Source organism: Ptiloglossa arizonensis, chromosome 4 (genome assembly GCF_051014685.1).
Source record: "Ptiloglossa arizonensis isolate GNS036 chromosome 4, iyPtiAriz1_principal, whole genome shotgun sequence".
Classification (NCBI taxonomy): domain Eukaryota; kingdom Metazoa; phylum Arthropoda; class Insecta; order Hymenoptera; family Colletidae; genus Ptiloglossa; species Ptiloglossa arizonensis.
Genome location: NC_135051.1, coordinates 16,507,230 through 16,528,012, shown reverse-complemented (window position 1 = coordinate 16,528,012; position 20,783 = coordinate 16,507,230). Strand labels below are relative to the sequence as shown.

At 38.5% G+C, this 20,783-nt stretch overlaps 1 protein-coding gene across 4 annotated transcripts in view; it reads left to right on the top strand.

The window, feature by feature from the left end:
* Positions 1–20,783, top strand: part of LOC143145921 (uncharacterized) — an 827,424-nt gene that overhangs the window by 694,966 nt on the left and 111,675 nt on the right. For all 4 annotated transcript variants that reach the window (XM_076309758.1, XM_076309757.1, XM_076309759.1 and 1 more), the window contains one exon: positions 7,105–7,404. In XM_076309758.1, coding sequence (XP_076165873.1) covers positions 7,105–7,404 — 300 coding nt within the window. The remainder of the gene's footprint in view (positions 1–7,104; positions 7,405–20,783) is intronic.

The following is a 20,783-nucleotide window of genomic DNA, read 5'->3' as shown; positions in this document are numbered from 1 at the left end:
GATGACGTACGAAAATAGAAATTTTAATCTACGATGAAAATCAAAGAGATGATAATCTTACTTCGAATGAACTTCACTAAAGCGAAAATAGAAATTTTAGTTACTGGTAAAAATCGAAAAGATAATAATCTTACTTTCTTCAAAAATAGAAATTTTAGTCACTAGTGGAAATCAAAAAGATAATAATCTTGCGTTGTATAATCTTTATAAAAGGAAAAATAGAAATTTTGGTCAGTAGTGAAAATCAAAAAGATAATAATCTTGCGTTGTATAATCTTTATAAAAGAAAAAATAGAAATTTTAGTCACTAGTGAAAATCAAAAAGATAATAATCTTGCGTTGTATAATCTTTATAAAAGGAAAAATAGAAATTTTAGTCACTAATGGATATCAAAAAGATAATAATCTTACGTTGAATGAACTTCACTAAAGCGAAAATAGAAATTTTAGTTACTGGTGAAAATTAAAAAGATAATAATCTTACGTCTCTACAAAAGCAAAAATAGAAATTTTAGTCACTAGTGGAAATGAAAAAGATAATAATCTTACGTTGAATGAATTTAACAAAAGTAAGAAATAAAAATTTGAGTCATTGGTGAAAATCAAAACGATAATAATCTTACGTTGTACAAACTTTACAAAAGGAATCGGAACTTTAATCGAATCACACTGATTCGAAACAATCTTGAACTTTATTCAACTCGTCCATTTTATCTTGAAATGAAATTTTTCATTTCAACCGAAGTATTTTTCAACGACACTAACAATTACGATACTTAGCCCACGGGAATCGATTAACACAATACACTTCATACGCAACGCAAACACTCCATACGAAAATGAAATTTCCCAGCGAAATAAAAATAAAATTTCCAATTACGGTACACTTTATTAAAGTTTCTCGTAAAATGAAACGCGAAAGAATGCAAAAGTTGCGTGTAATTAAACGAAAGGATTGTTGCAACTTTTCACAAACGAAATTCACACAAACATTCTTACCACAGGAAGCAAACATATTTCGAAAATAGTTCCAAATTAACGCGGCAGTGTTTTAATTAAACGAATCGGTGATCACCTTCTAACGTACACAAACCGTACACAGGTGTCTCGAACGAGAAAATTCAAAAAAATGCATCGAGCAGTGCATCGTGAATTGCACACGCATCGTGAATGCACATTTCTCACAAATGCATCTGCCTTGATCTAACCACGAAAATCGTTAACCACGAAACCGATTCAATTATCGCGAATCGAACCGACGATTCTCATCGATTTGTTACCCAAGTTGTCGATTGAAAATGTTATATTAAAAAAAAATAAAATTCACCGTTTCCATCCGATTCTCTTCTCCGCGAAATATCGTTCTAACGATGAAACAGAACGTCCCGATTTCACGTGGAACCTTGACGTGCATTATTGCACATTGGTGCATTATTTCGGGGCTAAATACCGTTGTTAAACATAGGAATTAACGGAAAGTTTGCGTTGGTGAAAAATTCACGTGCAACGACCCGTTCGAACCGGGAACAGTCGGGTTTTACCTAGCGTTAAGCCGCACATTGAAATAATACAATATCATTGTGCGCGTTTCGAGCACGCTCGAAATCACAATCCGAGGCCCGCGCTTCGTGAAAAAAGTCAATGACGATTCAAACGCGGTAATTCGACGCTTTGTTTTTAACCTTAAACATTCGACGTCGCTCCTTTCTGTACGGTGGAAACCCGGCGTGCGCGTAACGCAGAACCGCGACGCGTTTAATAATAAAATGACGAGGGTAGCAACGGGTATCCCACCAGCAACGGGTACAAAATTAAAGGGATCGAATGCACGGTTATGTTAAGAAGACAAACACCATACGTTGCGCGGGTATGCAATCTCGCGCGTTTAATTCTTCATGGGATACGTACCACCGGCCCGTTTCATCGTTCGTTCCTAAATGTTTCATTATAATTATTTGATATTTACCCGGACGCGTTAGCTCACCGTAACGAATCTCGCGTTTCATCGCCAGCCGACCATTAAAGCGAAGGAAGAATTAAAAGGGATCAAATCGGGGACGTGGTACGGGTGCACGAAATATTAGGTCGAGTGTGTTCTTTAGGATGATTTCGCGGACGTACGCGTTTCTAGGTGCATTGTGGCGGTACATTGCTCATAAAATCTGTCCTTTTATGAGCAGATCGAATCACGGATGTTTGGATAGCACTCCGCGCGACGTGTAAGTCGGTTCTGATTTCAGTTGGTAAGAGTCAAGCTTGTTTAAGCAATTCGTTCGTGTGCGCATTTGGTTTTCGAGTTTTTTTCTTTTTTTTTTTCAAATTGTTGCAGCGTTACAGTTTGAAAAATGTACACGAGATCGAATTTTTGTTAATCGTTGCGTTGAACGAGGTAATATCGTCGCGAGATCGGTGGATATCATCGATATCAATTTGTCGGTTTACGTAAAATAATTCGTACTTATATTTGGTTATATTTGGCTTTGTCGGTTGACTGTCAGTTATTAGACTAAGTTAGCACGATCGAGGTGGTTGCAGTGCTGGCGAAACTTTGGAACGGTTCCAAAAGGACACGGTATAAGTGTGGTTTGAACTAGGTTTGGACTGAATAATTTAATGTACAAATAAATTTCGAATATTTGGCTTTTCTAATATTTCAGTATTCCGATGTAAGTTTTCGAGTGTTATTGTTCGAATGGTAGGAATAAACTTCTGATATTTAAATGGTCGAATTTTAGTATTCGGAAATCAATAGTCGAAAATTATTATTCGAGTAGCAATGATCGAATATTATTATTCAAATATGAGTAGTCGAATATTATTGCTTGAATATTATTATTCAGATATGAGTAGAGGAATATTATTTCTTGAATATTATTATTTAAATATGAGTAGTGGAATATTATTGCTTGAATATTATTATTCAAATGTGAGTAGTGGAATATTATTGCTTGAATATTATTATTCAAATATGAGTAGTGGAATATTATTGCTTGAACATTATTATTCAAATATGAGTAGAGGAATATTATTATTCAAATACCAATATATTATTCGAATATTTTATTCAAAGAAGATAATCTTCACACACTTGATCTGAGTACTTGTCTTACACCACCCTATTCAAGTAGTAGAAATAAACAGATACTGAATCAATGCACATAGTATTTCAATACTCGAGTTAAAATAGTAATCAAACTATATTCATCAAATATTCGAATCACAGAAGCGTTTAAATTACATTTACCAAATATTTGAATGACCAAAATGTTCGAACTATATTCGCCCAATACTTTAATCATCGAAATGTTCGAATACTCAAGTCACAAAAAATTGACCGATAGTTCCAACTCCTATTCAAACATAATCAAACTTCAGAAGGTGTCCTTGAGATCTCCCCTTTCACTCTTCGATGAAATATAAAAAGTTCACTCTTAACATTATTATTTAAACTCTAACAATGTCAACATCGACACGATGGAAGAAGATCGCGTGACATGTGCTTTTAAATGATCGATAGAGTCTATATTGCGCTGACAAAATGATGAAGAGGTTCCTGATTACTATCGAACACGCGAATTCTACATCTGTTCACGAATCCCCGTCTACGTATTGTTAAACATAATATTTTCATCTGCAGTCGTTTTGACACTTCCGTTCGTCCTGTGTTTGTCAAAGAGCGAGAAAAATTCGGCGCGCGAGTTGCGCGATCTCGCGGCGAGAAAACAACTGGCTACTGATTACTACAATGACAAATGGCAGCTTGGGAATTACGAAATGAAGGTTTAATAAGGTATGAGTCGGATCGGGAACGAACGCCGCCACATTCCCAACACTAATTAACAAATCCAATTTTAATCGACGGTTCAATTCGTATTGCATGCTGCAAACCCCTCTAGATACCTCAATACGTACGTGCACTCATTGCACGCGTGTAAAAGTGATTAGCGTATGGCCCCGTGGTGCAATTATTTCGTGTCAGTTTGATTGATATTCTTTTTTCCTCTTTTAGCATCGACCGGTTTATTTTGGTAAACAGAGTCATTTGGCGAAGCGAGGTCAAAAATGGTATCAAATGTCGTGTGGTCAAACATAGCTAAACATTCGTTTGGTAAAATTGCTGCAACTGCAACGGAATGTTCATCGATTCTGCAAATCTCTAAAATCGAATAGTCGGTTAACGTTGGTCATTTTCTATCTGAAGATTAAATTTCTATTTTTGAAAATCACCTATCCCATTGGTGTGTAAATTAATGTATTACGATAAAAGTAAGATCCCCTGTGTTGAGGAATAATGACTGTATTTCTGTGTCAATAGTTGTATGTTTCAAACGTTTCTTAGAAAAATTGTCTCGATTTAAGCGAAACATTTACGTATAGATTTTTATACATTGCAAAGCATGCATAGATAAACTGTTATTCGAAAACATATTAACAAAACATGGAAAGCTCGTACAATGAATAAATTGCTCGAAATAATCAAACAAATATTATGCTTGTTATATTTGTTCTGCTTAAATGTTTACAGGAACAAGAAAATCTGTTTTCGTTTATTAAAATATTTGTTAAAGTAAAAACTCGTGTATACGTTACAAAGTATTGCGACAAATCAATCGTATTACTTTTTTCATACCTTTTGAACCTAGCACTAGTTAGATGAAACAGTCGATCAGTCGTAATAATATTACACAATTGTTTGCACGTGCTTTTCCACACTGCTACGTATACCATAATATCACAAGCGGAAATAAATCAATACTTTTTACAAACATCGTCACATTTCTCCCACGAACACTACAAATTCATCCGAGTTAAACCCGATACAATTAAAGTTCTCCTCGAACTTTAATTACTCGGCAGGAGTCGTCTCAAGGTTAAAGAGAAATCGATCTATACTCCAAGGGGAATACCGGTCGAGAGAGTTACAGCGACATTCCTATCACTGAAAAAGACTATAACAAGCATTAGCTCGAAGAGAGTGCTCTAAACGAGATACAGTATTATCACGATAAATGTGAAACACAAGTCTACGATAAATGTGAAACCCAAGTCTACGATGAATGTGAAAATAGAAGTCCACAATGAATGTGAAAATAGAAGTCCACGATGGATGTGAAACCCAAGTCTACGATAAATGTGAAATGGGAGTCCGCGATAAATGTGAAATGGAAGTCGACGATAAATGTGAAAATAAAAGTCCACGATAAATGTGAAACAGAAGTCCACGATGAATGTGAAAATAGAAGTCCACGATAAATGTGAAATAGAAGTCCACGATAAATGTGAAAAAGTGTATTCCCACTACTAAGATCCCTTGGAACCAATCAAACGATTAATGTGACACTTTACGATACTTGTAAGTTTATTACCATACAATACTAGCCGATCTGATAAAAAAATTTATGTTGATAAAACAACACTGATGCAAAGATTTATTATCTTTTCATTTCCCATACTTTTCTCTACTCGTCACTGCCAACAAAATTCCGACAGAGGTGTTTCATGATTGGTCCTTTACAGGGTCTTGTCAGTTTATTACCATACAATACTAGCCGATATGATAAATATTTATATTGATAAAACAACACTAATGCAAAGATTCATTTCCCATACTTTTCTCTACTCGTTATTGCCAACAAAATTCCGTCAGAGGAGCGTCGTGGTTGGTCCTTAGTAAATGTGAATCTTTTTCCCCAGGCTTTCACAATTATCGTGTACATACCGTACACCGGAGCAACACGATAACCGATCGTCCACGAGTTTATCGAATGCTGTGTCGCCACTGTACCGTCCGATCGAACCGAAATTTTTCTCGTCGCGTCGCCATTCATAATAACCAAAACGTTTTCATCAAGGGGTAGGGTATTCAATGGTCGGCCTTTCCGCGATCATGCCCGAATGATTCGGTGAAACCGAGTCCAGAAACGGCGATGACATGAATGGCAGACCAGGCGTGCCCGCGGTAATCCAATGGGAGCGTCTCTTAATTAAAAATCGTGAAATCCGGGCCGCGTCGCGTCCCTTTGTTATGACTCGCATTCGTCGTATCCCGGGGATCGGGGAAAACGTACTACACGCGCGTCTACGTTTTTTCCCCGCAGTGTCGTTGAAAAACGATCGGGCCGGGACAACCATTGCTCGCATCCGCCATTATTCCGTGTACACGCGTTTGCGCGCGCTCCCCCACCCCCCATGATCCACCCTCTCGCCCTCCCGTGCCCTTTTCCTCTTTTTAGCCCGACTATATTGCCCTTTTTTATTGTCCTCCTCGGTTCTCCCATTTTTTGTTTTATGCACCGGACGTCCCGACTGAATTTATCGCCCGAAATATTTCTGCCATTTTTTGAATCGCAAAGGAATATCGCGTGCCAAAGTTGTATGACTCTGAGAAGGAGAGTGTACAGTGGAAGAGTAGTGGGTACAGTGGATGTATTTTTTATTTGGGGACGTTGGTCTTTGGTGGACGTTCTTGCGTGAGATTAGTGAAAAAATTAAAGGAAGAATCGTTGCGAAATGTCCACCAGTCGCTGACGACCTGTTCGGATGAGGTTTGTGAAGCTTTGTGAACGATTACACACGTGGTCGTGGCGACCAATCAAGCGCGGTGAAACGAATGCACGTGTTCATGTAACGAGCAGCATTTGTGAGCAGACTGAAAGCATAAATGAGCTTCGATGCAAACTAATTTATTTTATATTAATATCTAGACGATGGTCCCTAGAACTTTCGAGTAGTTCAGTTTGATCGTCAATTTTGATCAGTTAGTTTTTGATTTATTTGGTTTTTCGTGGCAGAGACTTGTTGAAATTGTTGACAACTTGTGAGTTTCTTATATTTTATACGTCTAACCACTCGACTACCGCCCCTGAATTAACTTGGGCAACATGGCTGCCAGATCAACAAGTGAAACACTCTAAGTGATAAGAATCATAAAAAGTAAAATAGAAAGAGAATCATTTGACTGAAAAATACTCTGCAGGGAAGTGATTAACATCTCTGAAACTATTAGAGTCAAGACGACACACAATTAATACTAGTTAAAGTTCACGAATTATTAGATAACATTACACATTATAATAATTACCTTTCCTAAATTATATTTTACAGATCGCCACATCTCCTGGTGCCAGCAACGATGGCCTCACGAAACAACAGCTGGAGCTCATTCAGCAGATCATGCAGCAAACGCAACAACAGCAACAACAACAGCAACAAACATCCGCGCAACAACAGCAACAACAACGCACCAATTCGTCGACGACAGTCACAGCTCAGATTCAAAAAACGCAAAAACCGTCCGTCAAGTCTACAACGTCGTCCAGCAATGTCTCCAACAATTCTGGAAATTCGAATGCAACCAGCAACGCAAGATCCAGCCCGAAACCTAAAGTCTGGAGTCACGTTCAGGTGAGTAGTGTTCTCGAATGATTTTTAAAATTCAATTTTGTATGCTGTGTGGCCTATTTTGATAATTACAATTATTCGGACAAGTATTTCGACATTTTGGCTATTTTGTCATTTTTATCGCATAGTTGGTATTGTTGCACTTCGATGCATACCAAGTAGATTTGAATTTACTTAGATTTCTTATGCAAATTAAATCTGAGCAAATTTCGTGAATTTGTTTACGACTGAGGATCATACAAGGCGTTGAAAAAAGAGTCTTTATCTACATTTTTAATTCGTAGATGCTTGAATTAAAGGTTCATGGTAATTTAATTTTGTTGCTATTTACTCTTGAAGGAAATGCACCGCGTTGAATATATTCTTTTCTTTCGATATACTTGCAGTTGTTGCGCAAGTTAAACGTTAGATGGCGTTACTGCAACGACGCGTCGCACGTGCGCAGAGTACTTAAGTTGCTGACCACGTGATACAGCGACTAAAATCCATAACCTATACGCAAATACTTTATTCTGCATTTTAGATTTATTTGTTTACAAAGAATCATCTAGAATTATCTGTTGCACCTCTAACAACCGACCATCGGATGTATAATATTAGAAATGTCATGAAAATGAACCTTGTTATCGATTAATGGATAACATCGAGAATATAAAATAAATTAAGTTTTCTAAAAAATACATACTAAAACAAAGTTATCGCTTGAATCTACTTATAAGGGACCTTTGGTACTCCAAAAATTCAAATTTTGTTAAAACCTCTAGAAAACTAACAAACAATTATTTTCAATTCTTCAGATTGAACCCCCTAAGAATTATTATATACTTTCTCATATACCTCGAAACCTGTACCAGATATAACAAAAATTGTTACGTTAAAAATTGAACGATTTTTCATTCTATAGAAAACGATGCAAAAACCATGTCAGAAATTGATTACTTGTTAATTTGCTTTATTTAAAAACAAAAAAAATCTCAAGCTACCAAAGTTCCCTTGTTAGTCACTCGCGACGAAAAGATCGTTCAACGACCCATTCAGATCTTGCGAAACACCCCATAGCGTTATGTGAAACATTCGAGGGAAATCCACGACCCGAATGACGAGATGCTCTCTATCTCTCTATCTCTCTCTCGTAAGAAATATGTCAGTGGCTTTTACTTAATTGAACACTGTGGTGTGGCGAAGTGCATGGATCGTTTGCACTATTTCGTTTCGGACGTGTAAGCGTTTTAATGAGACAGTGCACGGCAGGTTGTCCAATGATATATTATATCGTTACAATTGATCAGTGGTAACCCGTTAAAGTGGCGGTGAATCGTGTTCTCTTAAATTATGGACTCAGCCGCGTTTACTCGCCCTAATTTGCTTCGGCGCTCCTTTCGGCCGTCAGTCGCAATAATTCGCCAATTTGCATCGGCTCCCCTTTTTAGACAATCGTGACAATTAATCTGTTATTCCGCTTTCTAAACTGAAACGTTCCGATTTGCAACACGAGGATCCGAACGCGACGAACTCTTATCGCGATCATTTTCCAACCGTTCAGAGGCTGCTAGTGTCGTGTTTGTGTCACTCTCGTAATTATGTCACTGTTCTTTCCCTTTAGGATCGAACACTCGACCAGTTGGAACGTTTGAACGCGGTAACCCCCGCGCGAACGATACGTAAACGCTATTTTAATTAATCAAAATCTAATAAAAACGAACCATCCCCCGTCACGGATTTAATTAATTCGAGACGTTGAAAGGGAGATTCATAATTAAATAACTGCGATGGGAAGCGATCCTTTGAAGCCGATGAGATCTTATACCGTTCGGGTAACTCGTTTTGGAAAAAGGAAATAAATCTTCGAAGATTTATCAAGCCGGCGGTTCGGAAATCTTTCATCGACAAATCTTCTTACAAGGACCGTTCGGGGATCGTAATTTTCGTGCAACCTTATCGTTGCAACAAACTCACGGTCTGCTGTTGCAAATTGCTTCCACAAATTATAACTAACGACGTCGTGCATCTGCGATTCTACGTTCGGTAAGATTTATCGAACTCTGCAAACCGAGAACGATCTGGATAGTTATCAATATTTCTTGTTTCAGCATTTCGTGTTCCAGACTTTTTCTTTTGTTCGAACTGAATCCTGTAATTTAATGTGATCAATGTACGATGAAATTTTTATTTTTGATATCAAAAGTATTCTTCGAACGAATGAAATAAAAGTTTTTAATATTTCTGTAATTTTGGAAACAGAAGAAATATGTAAAAGAATAAGTAATTAAACAATTATACCGGCTGGTACATTTGTTCGATTTCTTTATTTGATAGAAGAATGTGAATGGAAATAGTGGCAGTTGTTATTAATTGAAAGCTTCGTAATAAAGCAGAAAAAATTACACAGGGGATTACTCGTCTATCTGTGATGGTTTAGTTTCCTGTGCAATAAAAGCAGTCGTAGTCTCTGACGTACGGTTCCCAATTGTTGATACAAGAAATACAATCGACAAACACAGACGTTGTTGCCACAAGGAGTTCAGTTCCCAACCACCTAAACATATCAACCATACGCCTCGTGTGTCGACTTAATCGATCTAATAGTAGTTACTCAGTCCACCCAAGAGACAAATTGTTTACCGTTACCATCAATCTATGCGTAAGAACAATAAACAATAAGCGCGATGCATTATCGAACGTCAACAAAAGACTCTTTTTAATCCTCCTAACACTTGATCCTTAATATTGCAATCGATATTATACAGAAGTATGTTTTCTGCAATTCTGTATCAAGAAATTGTTAATAAATTCATCGAATGACGTTACAGTGTTATTTATGAAGAAAAAGGAACGAAGTATATGAAATTTAAAATGTACATACGTGTAACATAATTTCCAGTGCTTTCAATCGGTTAGAAAACAAGCGAAGTATTTATAGTGCATGAATTGTGCAACGTTTGTTTATTGTAACCACCGCGTACGTGCGTAACACTTTTATTTTACACATTTCTCTCGCCTTAAATAATTGTGCAAACATATACCGTTCCTTTGGAATTCATTCAAGATACGTCAACGCGAAAGATCAATTTTTAATACCCTGAAAAATTCTGATTTTTAACGTTGAAAATTCATTTGCAATATTTCAAACTTGGGGGTAAATTAAAAATTCATCCGGGAGAAATATTAATCGTGCAACGGAAATTGTATGTTTGTTGCCTCGCTCTTACAAAAAGTTTGTTCTCAATATTGTAAAATGAAAAATTGATCAAAGCTACCCTTTGAAAAATTCTTGCAAAGAGTTTCAAAAATCTTGCGTCAACTGCACTTTTTCAAAACTGCGACTAAAATAATTCCTAGGAGAGTTCTTAACGTTAATAAGAAAATTCCAAAAACATTGCCTCTTATAAAAAATCTATCCGGAATACTGCAAATCGAAACGAATTAAAACTACCCCTGTTGGAAAGCTTGTTTCTTAGAGAAAAATTCCAAAAATATTACATCACTTATACCGAGAATTTATTTACGCTACTTAAAAACAAAAGACAAACTAAAATCATCCCTAAGAGAGACACTAATTCTAACAGAAAAATTCTAAAAATATTACATCCTTCTTCTAAAAAATCTATTTAAAATACTCAAAATCTATTCGGAATACTGCAAATCGAAACGAATTAAAACTACCCCTGTTGGAAAGCTTGTTTCTTAGAGAAAAATTCCCAAAATATTACATCACTTATACCGAGAATCTATTTACGCTACTTAAAAGCAAAAGACAAACTAAAATCATCCCTAAGAGAGACACTAATTCTAACAGAAAAATTCTAAAAATATTACATCCTTCTTCTAAAAGATCAATTTAAAATGCTCAAAATCGAAACGAAGTAAAACCGCCCCCATTAGAAACATCACTTCTCCAAGAAAAATGTCAAGAAAATTACTCCGCATTTATAAAAAATCAATACAATCTTCTCCGAAACTACAGAACAAAAAACACTTCCTGGAGGAGCCTAAAATTCCACGCGTACGAAAAGATCCTCGATACATCCCTTGTTTCTCATTAAGTCGTCGCACGAGCGCTGTACGACGAACAATTAACCAACAAACATATGCAAGGATCGTCGTCTGAATACTATCGGGTTGTCCCCTATTTTATCACGTTCTTCGTATCTCGAATGACCCGGCGCCCGACCGCTGGAACTTTACCACCGCCTAACTTCATTACGTTAATGGCATAATAACCATTGTGGGCGGTGGAAGGGCTTATGCGCCGAAACGTCGGTGTCCCTAAACAGAGCAAGAAGCGAGCGCAGCCTGAAATCGATCGGATCGCCATTAATATGTATGAGATCTTTGCCGATAGCACCGTCGTGGCTGGGCAATGGCGTCGAAGAAGCTGGAGGGTGAAGAGAAGAGAAGAAATCGCTGGAATCGTCGTTACCCCACGAAGACGAACTGCTGGAACGAAGCAGTCCTAGGAACCGTCAGTAATTGGCCAGGAATTCGCGAACGAATGGATTCCCGGGGACTTTTGAGGTGCGGGGTGGGGGTGGGGGTGGTTTCGTCCGCGAGGGTAGAAATAATCAACGCGCCTGGAATCCGTTCGAGCGTTATTTCATTCCGCGATCTTTGGGTGGATCAAAAGCTGACCTGTGTCTCCCGAGGATAAATCATTCGAGCTGTCGGTCGTTCGGCTATAGCTTCCATCGAGAGGAGTGTCGTGGACGGTCGTACTCATTGTGTCTTGGAAGAATAAAGTGATCGGGGAATTAATCGAAAATTGTGGCGATGGTTGAGGGATCGTTCGTGCACTCGGTCGTGGAAATCGTGCAATTTAATACGACACGAGAGGTCGAAGTGTGCTAAGTTTGTACTGTCGTAGGGGTATGTGTATTCGTAATGAGAAATTTGATACAGTGCAGGGTATCAGTGACGGAATTATGGGTATAATATTTGTCGATTTGTAGGGTTAGTTGTGAGGTTAGAGTATTGGAGAATTTACTTGCAAATCGAACAAGCTGGAGTGTGCAATACTTTCTCGTGGGTTATCTTTATCTGTTAAAGTATTTCCATATTCAGAACAGTTCGATGCGGACTGTGCAGGATAATCCATGATTGATCAACTTCTCCAGTGTGCTTGTTCGACAGGTTATTCCAGACTGAATAGTATATACTCGATAAGAGTCTATTTTCATTTGTTCTGTCTCGATCTCTCGTCTGATCTCAAATAGCGTGTTGTGTGAATTCAATCACCTACACGTTATAAGCAGGCATTCCTAAACCCACCCTCTACTGGTACAATATTGCTTAGAAGAAGAGAAAATTTACGAACCAAACTTTTTCCATCACTGTTGTGTAAATCTAATCACCTACACGTTATAAGCACAAATGCTTATATTCGTTTCTCGACCCACAGTATAATATTTCATTGCCAGCAAAAAGATTATCGATCAAAATCTTTCCCTCGCCACTATGTAATCCCCTGCACGTTATAAGCACAAGTGCCTATACTCGCTTCCCGACCCACAGTATAATATTACATTGCCTACGAGAAAAAGCTTATCGATCAAAATCTTCTCTTCGCTATTGTGCAAATGTAATCACAAGCACGCGTGCCTGTACTCGTTCTTCGACTCAGAATCTAATATCGCGTCACCTACGCGAAGAAACTTACCGATGAAAATCTTTCCCTCGTTATTGTACAAATCTAATCGCCTCTACACGTTACGAGCAACGATTCCTCTACTCGCTCCTACACCGAATCTGAGATTGCATTGCGCGCGAGAAAACCACGCTTATCGACCTAAATCTTTCCCCGGTCGTACTCGAAACGATCCTACGTAACTTCCGTCCTTCTCTTTCTTTTTTCATCAATCCCCCGTCGATATTACGCAATTTCTAAGACCGACGGGGCATAAGTTACAGCCGGTCGAAATTGATCCCGCGTAAGTAATTGGAAAAACGTGCGTGGACCGATCGCGCGCTCCAATTCCGCCGGAAATAGCCGTGCGCTCCGGGCGGACGACGGTTACGAGCACCGAAACCCAACCGGCCTAAAACATTAGGAGGGAAAGTGAAAGAGTAAACACGAGAAACCGACGGCCGCAAATTGCAAAGGTAACGACGTGTTCTTAGTCACCGTTCTGGCAACCGGGACTTTCCGCCGCAAATAATGCTTTTTCCGAGGGCGCGCGTGCGCGCGCAGCGTGGGAGGGGCGAGCGCCGCCGGAGTGGGGAGGAGTCGGGGTGGGGGGACAGACGCATCGGTATTCGGGGCCGCTCACGGTGCACGTTCCTGTCCCGGTATAATAGTCGCTGCAGTCACGCAACGTTTCGAGCTTTACACGCTCGGTTTAACCGGTGCCCCATTCACGCGGCGTGTCAACGACAAATCTGCGCGCGCGTTCCACTCTCCCGACGCCGATATCTTCGCGCAACCTTTTCCACCTTTTTTGAGCGTCCCGTCGCGAGTCAATAGTCTCGACAGCCAATCGTTCCGGAATTGAAAATTCTCGAAAGGATAACGAGGCGGGTTCTGTACGACGACTGCACGGAATGTAACCTTCAAAGCGTTCTTTCAATTGACACGCCAGAAGTCTCTCGATGGAAAAATTTCACGGAATTTACGGGACTCGTGTTTCGAACTTTGTAACACGGAAATGGGAAAAAGAAATGATACGCTCGAAATTTTTTGGGCGAAGGATATACCGAGTTCATGGAACTCGTGTTTTTAAATTATGGTACTGCGAGAGAGGCGAGGAAATAAAGAAGCATTCGGTACTTATTGTAATAGTTATAATTATCGAAAAACAATACTCGATGGATGCAGTAGGATCGAGTTTACTTTTCTTTCGTTCGCTACAACTTTTTACAGGACGAAATTATCAACGATTTTTAGTTTGATGAAATTTGTAGGTACTAAGAGTTCAGAAATCGTATGCTGCACGAGAGTTCTTGAAATTAATACTACAAGTAGTAGTATTACTCTTTGAGGTTAGATTAAAAATAGCAAACAGGGGTACTTTATTTTTATTTAATTTCACTTCTTATAAAGTAAGCTTTTATTCTCCTTTTTTTATTTTTAAAAACACAGAAAATAATCTACATACATTCCATCGATACCCTTCAAATAGTTCGAATCGAATTCAACCGATTTTGGAAAGGTGTATCGCTCTCTCGTCCCAAAATTAATTATTAACGTCCATTCAAATTCTATTCAACAACGGATAGAATAGTATCTACAAAATGAATGAAACACCACAATATAATCGAAAATATAAATAAAAAATCATTCCTCTCGCATACGCCTCTAAATTATCCAAGTCATTTTCACTACCTGCGTACATACATAGTACGATATAATCGAAAATCTGAATCAAAAATCATTCCTCTCGTGTACGCCTTTAAATTATCCAAGTCATTTTCACTACCTGCGTACACACATAGTACGATATAATCGAAAATCTGAATCAAAAATCATTCCTCTCGTGTACGCCTTTAAATTATCCAAGTAATTTTCACTGCCTACGTACACACATAAAACCGGTACAATCGCACACGTTCGTGCCTCCTCGATGTAAACAAGGAGAATTGGCCAGATATTACGCTCTTCCCTGCTCGAATTACGTAGCAAAAGAATAGGAACACCCTGCGCGGGACGCAGTTACAATGCACCCGCCCCGAAGGAACCTCGAGTCTGAGTTTTCTAAATTTCCGCAATACCGAGTGCACGCTAGGTGGCGATTTCCTGACACAATTTCGGGGCACAATGACCCGCGAAAACGAGGAGCGGAGGAAACGAGATCGAATCAGAAAGGATTTGCAATCACAAGTAACCCGCTCCGCCACCTTTTCCTCCATTCAAATTCCAAAAGCACCTGCCCCCGACTCTTTTCAATCGGGGCGCACAGCTGCGAACCTAACTCTTGGACGCCGTGGAATATTAATAAAGAACCAGGGGAGAGGAGAGCAGTCGCTTGAAAATTATTCCGTCGGCGGCTCGCTCGTCCCACCGGGGTTGAGATCGGGGTGAAGGTGATGGTGAAGGTGGTGGTGGTGAAGGTGGAGGAGGAAAGAAGAGGTGTTCCTCGATTATCTTAAATCGTTTCACCGACGAGGCCTCGGGCCGACGATTTCCAATCGATACGGCGCAATAACAGTTACAAAGTCTCGAACGACGACCACTTCGAGCCGGCACTTGCGTGCAGACGTTCGCCTCGTTGCAACGTTTCGCCCATCTACGTTAGGTTTAATGCCGGGGGAACCGAGCTTACGCCTACGGTCTGCCATAAACAGAGCCTGCGAGAGAAATTCGCTAAATCGGTGACCGTAGCAGCGAAGGGGATGTTAGTAACAGGGGCCGATGGAGAACTCGAACACGTACATCTCGACGAGGTTTTTTTTTTGGATCCGTAGCACGAATCGTGAAGAGAATTATAGTATTTCAATGAGACTTTTATCGATCTCGTTCGAGGAAAATTAAATATTGTTGGTAAATCATTTTTCCAATTTCAGGAGCAGATGTTTGTTTTGGATCATTCTACATTTGTTGGAATTAATATTTTTGTCCAATGTAGGTTACTTTGGAAGAGGTTAGGTTTAGTCATGAATCGTGAAGAGAATTATGGTTTGTCAATGAAACGTTTATCGAATTCTTTAGAGGAAAATTAATATGGTTGGTAAATCATTTTTCCAATTTCAGAAGCAGATGTTTGTTTTGGATTATTTTACATTTGTTGGGACTAAGATTTTTGTTCAAGGTTGCTGTGGAAGAGGTTAGGTTTAATTATGAATCGTGAAGACAATTATAGTCTTTCAATGAGACGTTTATTGAATTCTTTAGAGGCAAATAAATATGGTTGGTAAATCATTTTTCCAATTTCAAGAGCAGATATTCGTCTCTGGATCATTCTACATTTGATGGAACTAAGATTTCGGTCCAATGTAGGTTACTTTAAAAGAGGTTAGGTTTAGTGGCGCGAATTCTATCTCGGACTTGTAGACTTCGAGTTTTCTGAATCTGTAGCAAGAATTATAGTTTTTCAATGAGGCGTTCATCATCCTTGATATAAAATATAATTGACTACACATTTCAATGAATTCCAAAAAAAACAGCTACTATCGATTAAAAGATCTCTTCCAAATATTAGATAAAAACTCTCAATACTTCAAAATTAGGAATTCTTCCATACGTTTCGAAGGATCTTAAAGTCCAATTATTCCAACTTACAAATTCCCTGACAACATCTCTGTTATCTACATACAATTACAAATTAAAAACACCTCTCTCTCAATTATATACAGTACCAATATATCTCATCCAACGGTTCAACACATTCCAATAAATTCCAAAAAAAGAAACAACTACTCTCGACTAAGATATCCCTTTCGAACGCTAAATAAAAGATTCTCAATATTTCAAGATTAGGAACTCTTCCGTACGTTTCGAAGGATCTTAAAGTCCAATTATTCCAACTTACAAATGTCCGTGTTATCTACATACAATTACAAATTAAAAACACCCCTCTCTCAATTATATACAGTACCGATACATCTCCAGCAACGGTTTAAATGGAAATGCCCGGTGAAAAGCTCGGGAAAAAATTCGGGTCCGGTGTGCTCTGAGAAATCTTCGACGCTGGTCGGTGAGACTATTAGCGAGGAAAGACGCGGTTGTAGGGTGAGGCAGAAAGAAGGGCCGAGGGGCGAGAAGGGTCGAGGAAGAGAACGAGAGAGCCGGTAGTTTCGCGTTGGTTCTCGGTCGCATTAATATGTATGCACTCCGCTTGGCTGTCGTCAGAACGGGTCAGAGGCTCCGGAAAGTTTCACTTGTAAATAGAGCGGCCGGCAATAATAATAAATATGGCGGATCGCGGACCGAAGACGCTGCAAACGGAGCACGAGACGTGCGCGCGAATAAACTCGAGGAACGAATCGGCGGCCGGATCGCGCGGACGTCGTTTTACCTAGCCGGCTATAAGATAGAGTTTGTAACGAGAGTATGGATTAAATTAATATGATCTGGTATGCGTTCTCGGATACTCCCTGGCATAGTAATGAAGGGATCGAGGGGATTCGGCCGGTACGTCCGACGGTTTTATCTTTATGGAGCCGTCTAGGAGAATTCATATTTGCGAGCCTCCGTCGCTTTCGTCTGGCCGGTTTTGCGTTCCTAAGCCACGGAACTCGCCACGATCGTGTATCTAAATGCGCCACGGTTCATATTTCCCGACCCTTGCGTGAAAAAAATCTACCATCGAAAGGGCACACACAAAGAGGAGGGTTACTTCCGAGGAGGTTCGCTTTTACGGAAGATTATCGCAGTTCTCGAACATTTACGGAGATCACTTTCTCTTGTACGATGCGGAGAATCGATTGGATGTGATCTTTATTGGTAAATTTGGAAAGAAATTTATCAAGCAGGGGAGTTTTCTTGGCGAAAATATGTGGAAGTTTCTTTTCAAGGTCGGGGTAGTTTTTGAACATTTTGGAAGGAAATTTTGTCTTGCAAGATGCGACCTTTATTGGTAAATTTGAAAAGAAATTTATGAAGTAGGAAAGTTTTCTTGGGGAAAATATGTGGAGGTTTCTTTTCAAGGTCGGGGTAGTTTTTGAACATTTTGGAAGGAAATTTTGTCTTGTACGATGCGGAGAATTGATTGGAAGTGATCTTTATTGGTAAATTTGGAAAGAAATTTATGAAGTACGGGAGTTTTGTTGGGGAAAATATGTGGAGGTTTCTTTTCAAGGTCAGGGTAGTTTTTGAACATTTTGGAAGGAAATTTTGTCTTGTACGATGCGGAGAATCGGTTGGATGTGACCTTTATTGGTAAATTTGTAAATAAATTTATGAAGTAGGGAAGTTTTCTTGGGGAAAATATGTGGAGGTTTCTTTCCAAGGTTATGATAGTTTTCGAATACTTTGAAAGGTAATTTTGTCTTATGTAATGCTGAGAATCAATTGGATATGATTTGTATTGTTAAATATGGAAAGCAATTTATGAAATATGGAAATTTCGTTGGTGAAAAAAACGTGGAGGTTTCTTTCCAAGGTCAGGGTAGTTTTGAATATTTTGGAAGGAAATTTTGTCGTGTGCACTGCAGAGAATCAATTGGATATATCTTGTATTGTTAAATATGGAAAGCAATTTATGAAATATGGAAGTTTTGTTGGTGAAAAAAATGTGGAGGTGATATTTCAAGGCTGTGATAGTTTTCGAATATTTCGAAAGGTGATTTTATCTTAAGGTTAACTTTATAGAGAAATTTATGCAATATAGGATTTTGTTAGTAAAAAAATCTATAGGTTTCTTTTTAAGGCTATTTTGTATTTGTTACAGAAAAATACGTACAATAGGTATCTTTCGAAATATGCTCGTAACCTTGAAATGCTCTTGATGTCTCGATTGTCGATTTTTTTTGTACGAAAGTGATTCAATTGGCTCTCCAATTAAATCAATTTATCGAGAAAGAAAATTAATCGGAATTGACTCTAGACTGATATAATAATAATCTGTATGAAATTACAGGTGAACTCTGAATGCACTATTTTTTAACGTATGTTGTTTACAATTTGATTAAAATCATGGTATCGCTTCCGTGAATCGAAATTGTACTTTGAACGAAGAGAATATGCTTTTTGGAAAACGACCCAGAGAACGTGCAAGTTTCGTTACATTCGGAGATCCAGAAAGACGTAAAAAATATTTTTCAGACGTTCCCTCGCAAATAGTGAGGAATAGTTGTAGTTATAAAATATCCTTCCTGTGATAGAAGTTTATTCGGTGGGAAGAGCGAGTCAGCTGCGAATGAACTGTAACTTTACATATGTGCACATTTTACGAGCTTATGCGAGACACGAGTACATAAAAATTCCGAGGAAATCGTCAAGTCATAGAAACACGTCGATATACATCAATTTGCGCGTAAATCGTGTTTATTTTACATCGCAGTATTGCACCGTCTCTGTTCCTGGAAATCGATCGAGCTTCGATGTTATTAGTTGACGTTTATTTGTTTTAAAAACATTCGATTTTATACGTTTATCGATAATATTTGAATTGGAAGTACACCAAAACCTTCTAACGTGAAATATTACGTTTCGATTACTAAAAATTGAAATACAATATTTGTCGGTATTAAGAGAAACGTGAAAGTTACGTTACGCAATTCGTTGATCGAGCCCGAGTTGAAAATTTAATTTATCAGTACGAAGAATTTTGAAAATTGGTGACCTTTCCAGCGATCGAAATGGATCAAATTCGCATATTTAAGTAAAGGGAAATGTAATTTCGAACCTAAATTGGAGTAACGCCAAAGCTCCTGGTTAAAATGTGGTATGGATTACGCTAGCAATTTGTCCATGTTAAACTTCGTTGAACTTTCCAGCTTAACATCTGTATATATTACTCAAATCATCTACATTCGCCACGAACCTGTATTTCGTCTCGAAAATAATTAAACACGCGTTGTTTCAACGTTGAAAAATGATAAAAATCTGGGAATATTCACGGAATGTTGTTAAATAATTGTGAAACTTTGGAATCGAATAAACGGTAACTGAAAATATTATAACTGAAAGAATTGAATAAAAATAGTTAAAAGTATTTCAAATTACTCGCGATTACTTATCGTTTCACCATTAATTCGACTAGATTATCAAACACGATAACCCAAAACTGTTAAAAATAACTGCAACGAGTACAAAATACTTGAAAACGTGACCAAAGTATTAAACTATAGTTATCAGCAACCAAGAACTGTCCCCAACTGTGTTACACTCCTGTATCACTATCTTCTTTAAAAAAAATACGAAAACCTAAACGAAATAATCGCATGACCAAAGTATTAAACTATACTTATCAGCAACCAAGAATTATCCCCAATTGTGTTACACTCCTGTATCACTATCTTTTCAAAAAAAGATACAAAAACCTAAACGAAATAATCGCATCGCTCGCAAAATTTAACCGTACTCCTTATCCTTCTATACAGTATCGAATTTCGAGTACAGTTGAGTACAGTTTGAAAATACAGTTTGAAATTTTCAAAACATGTCCCGTCGCTCTCCGATTAATATACTAATCTCCGAAACAGCCCTGGTCCGCAGCCTAGACAAAGCCGGTTCGATCCACGCTGGAAAAAAATCGTCGGTTTCAAAAATAACTTTATTTCAAAGGAACCTCCTTCATAAAAGAACAGAGTACCGTACAAATAAACGCCAGGCGTGGTCGTTCGCCAGACGTTATTGCGAACCACGGTCCGATTCAAAAGGAATCCGAGCGCGTTCGGAAATTTATCGCCCGGTACTCTCGTGTTTCGCGAAAAAGAAAGAAAAGAAAAAAAAAATTTTCTAAATCGAGCCGCAAAGGAACTACCCGCGACGCCAGCGACTCTAATTCGGT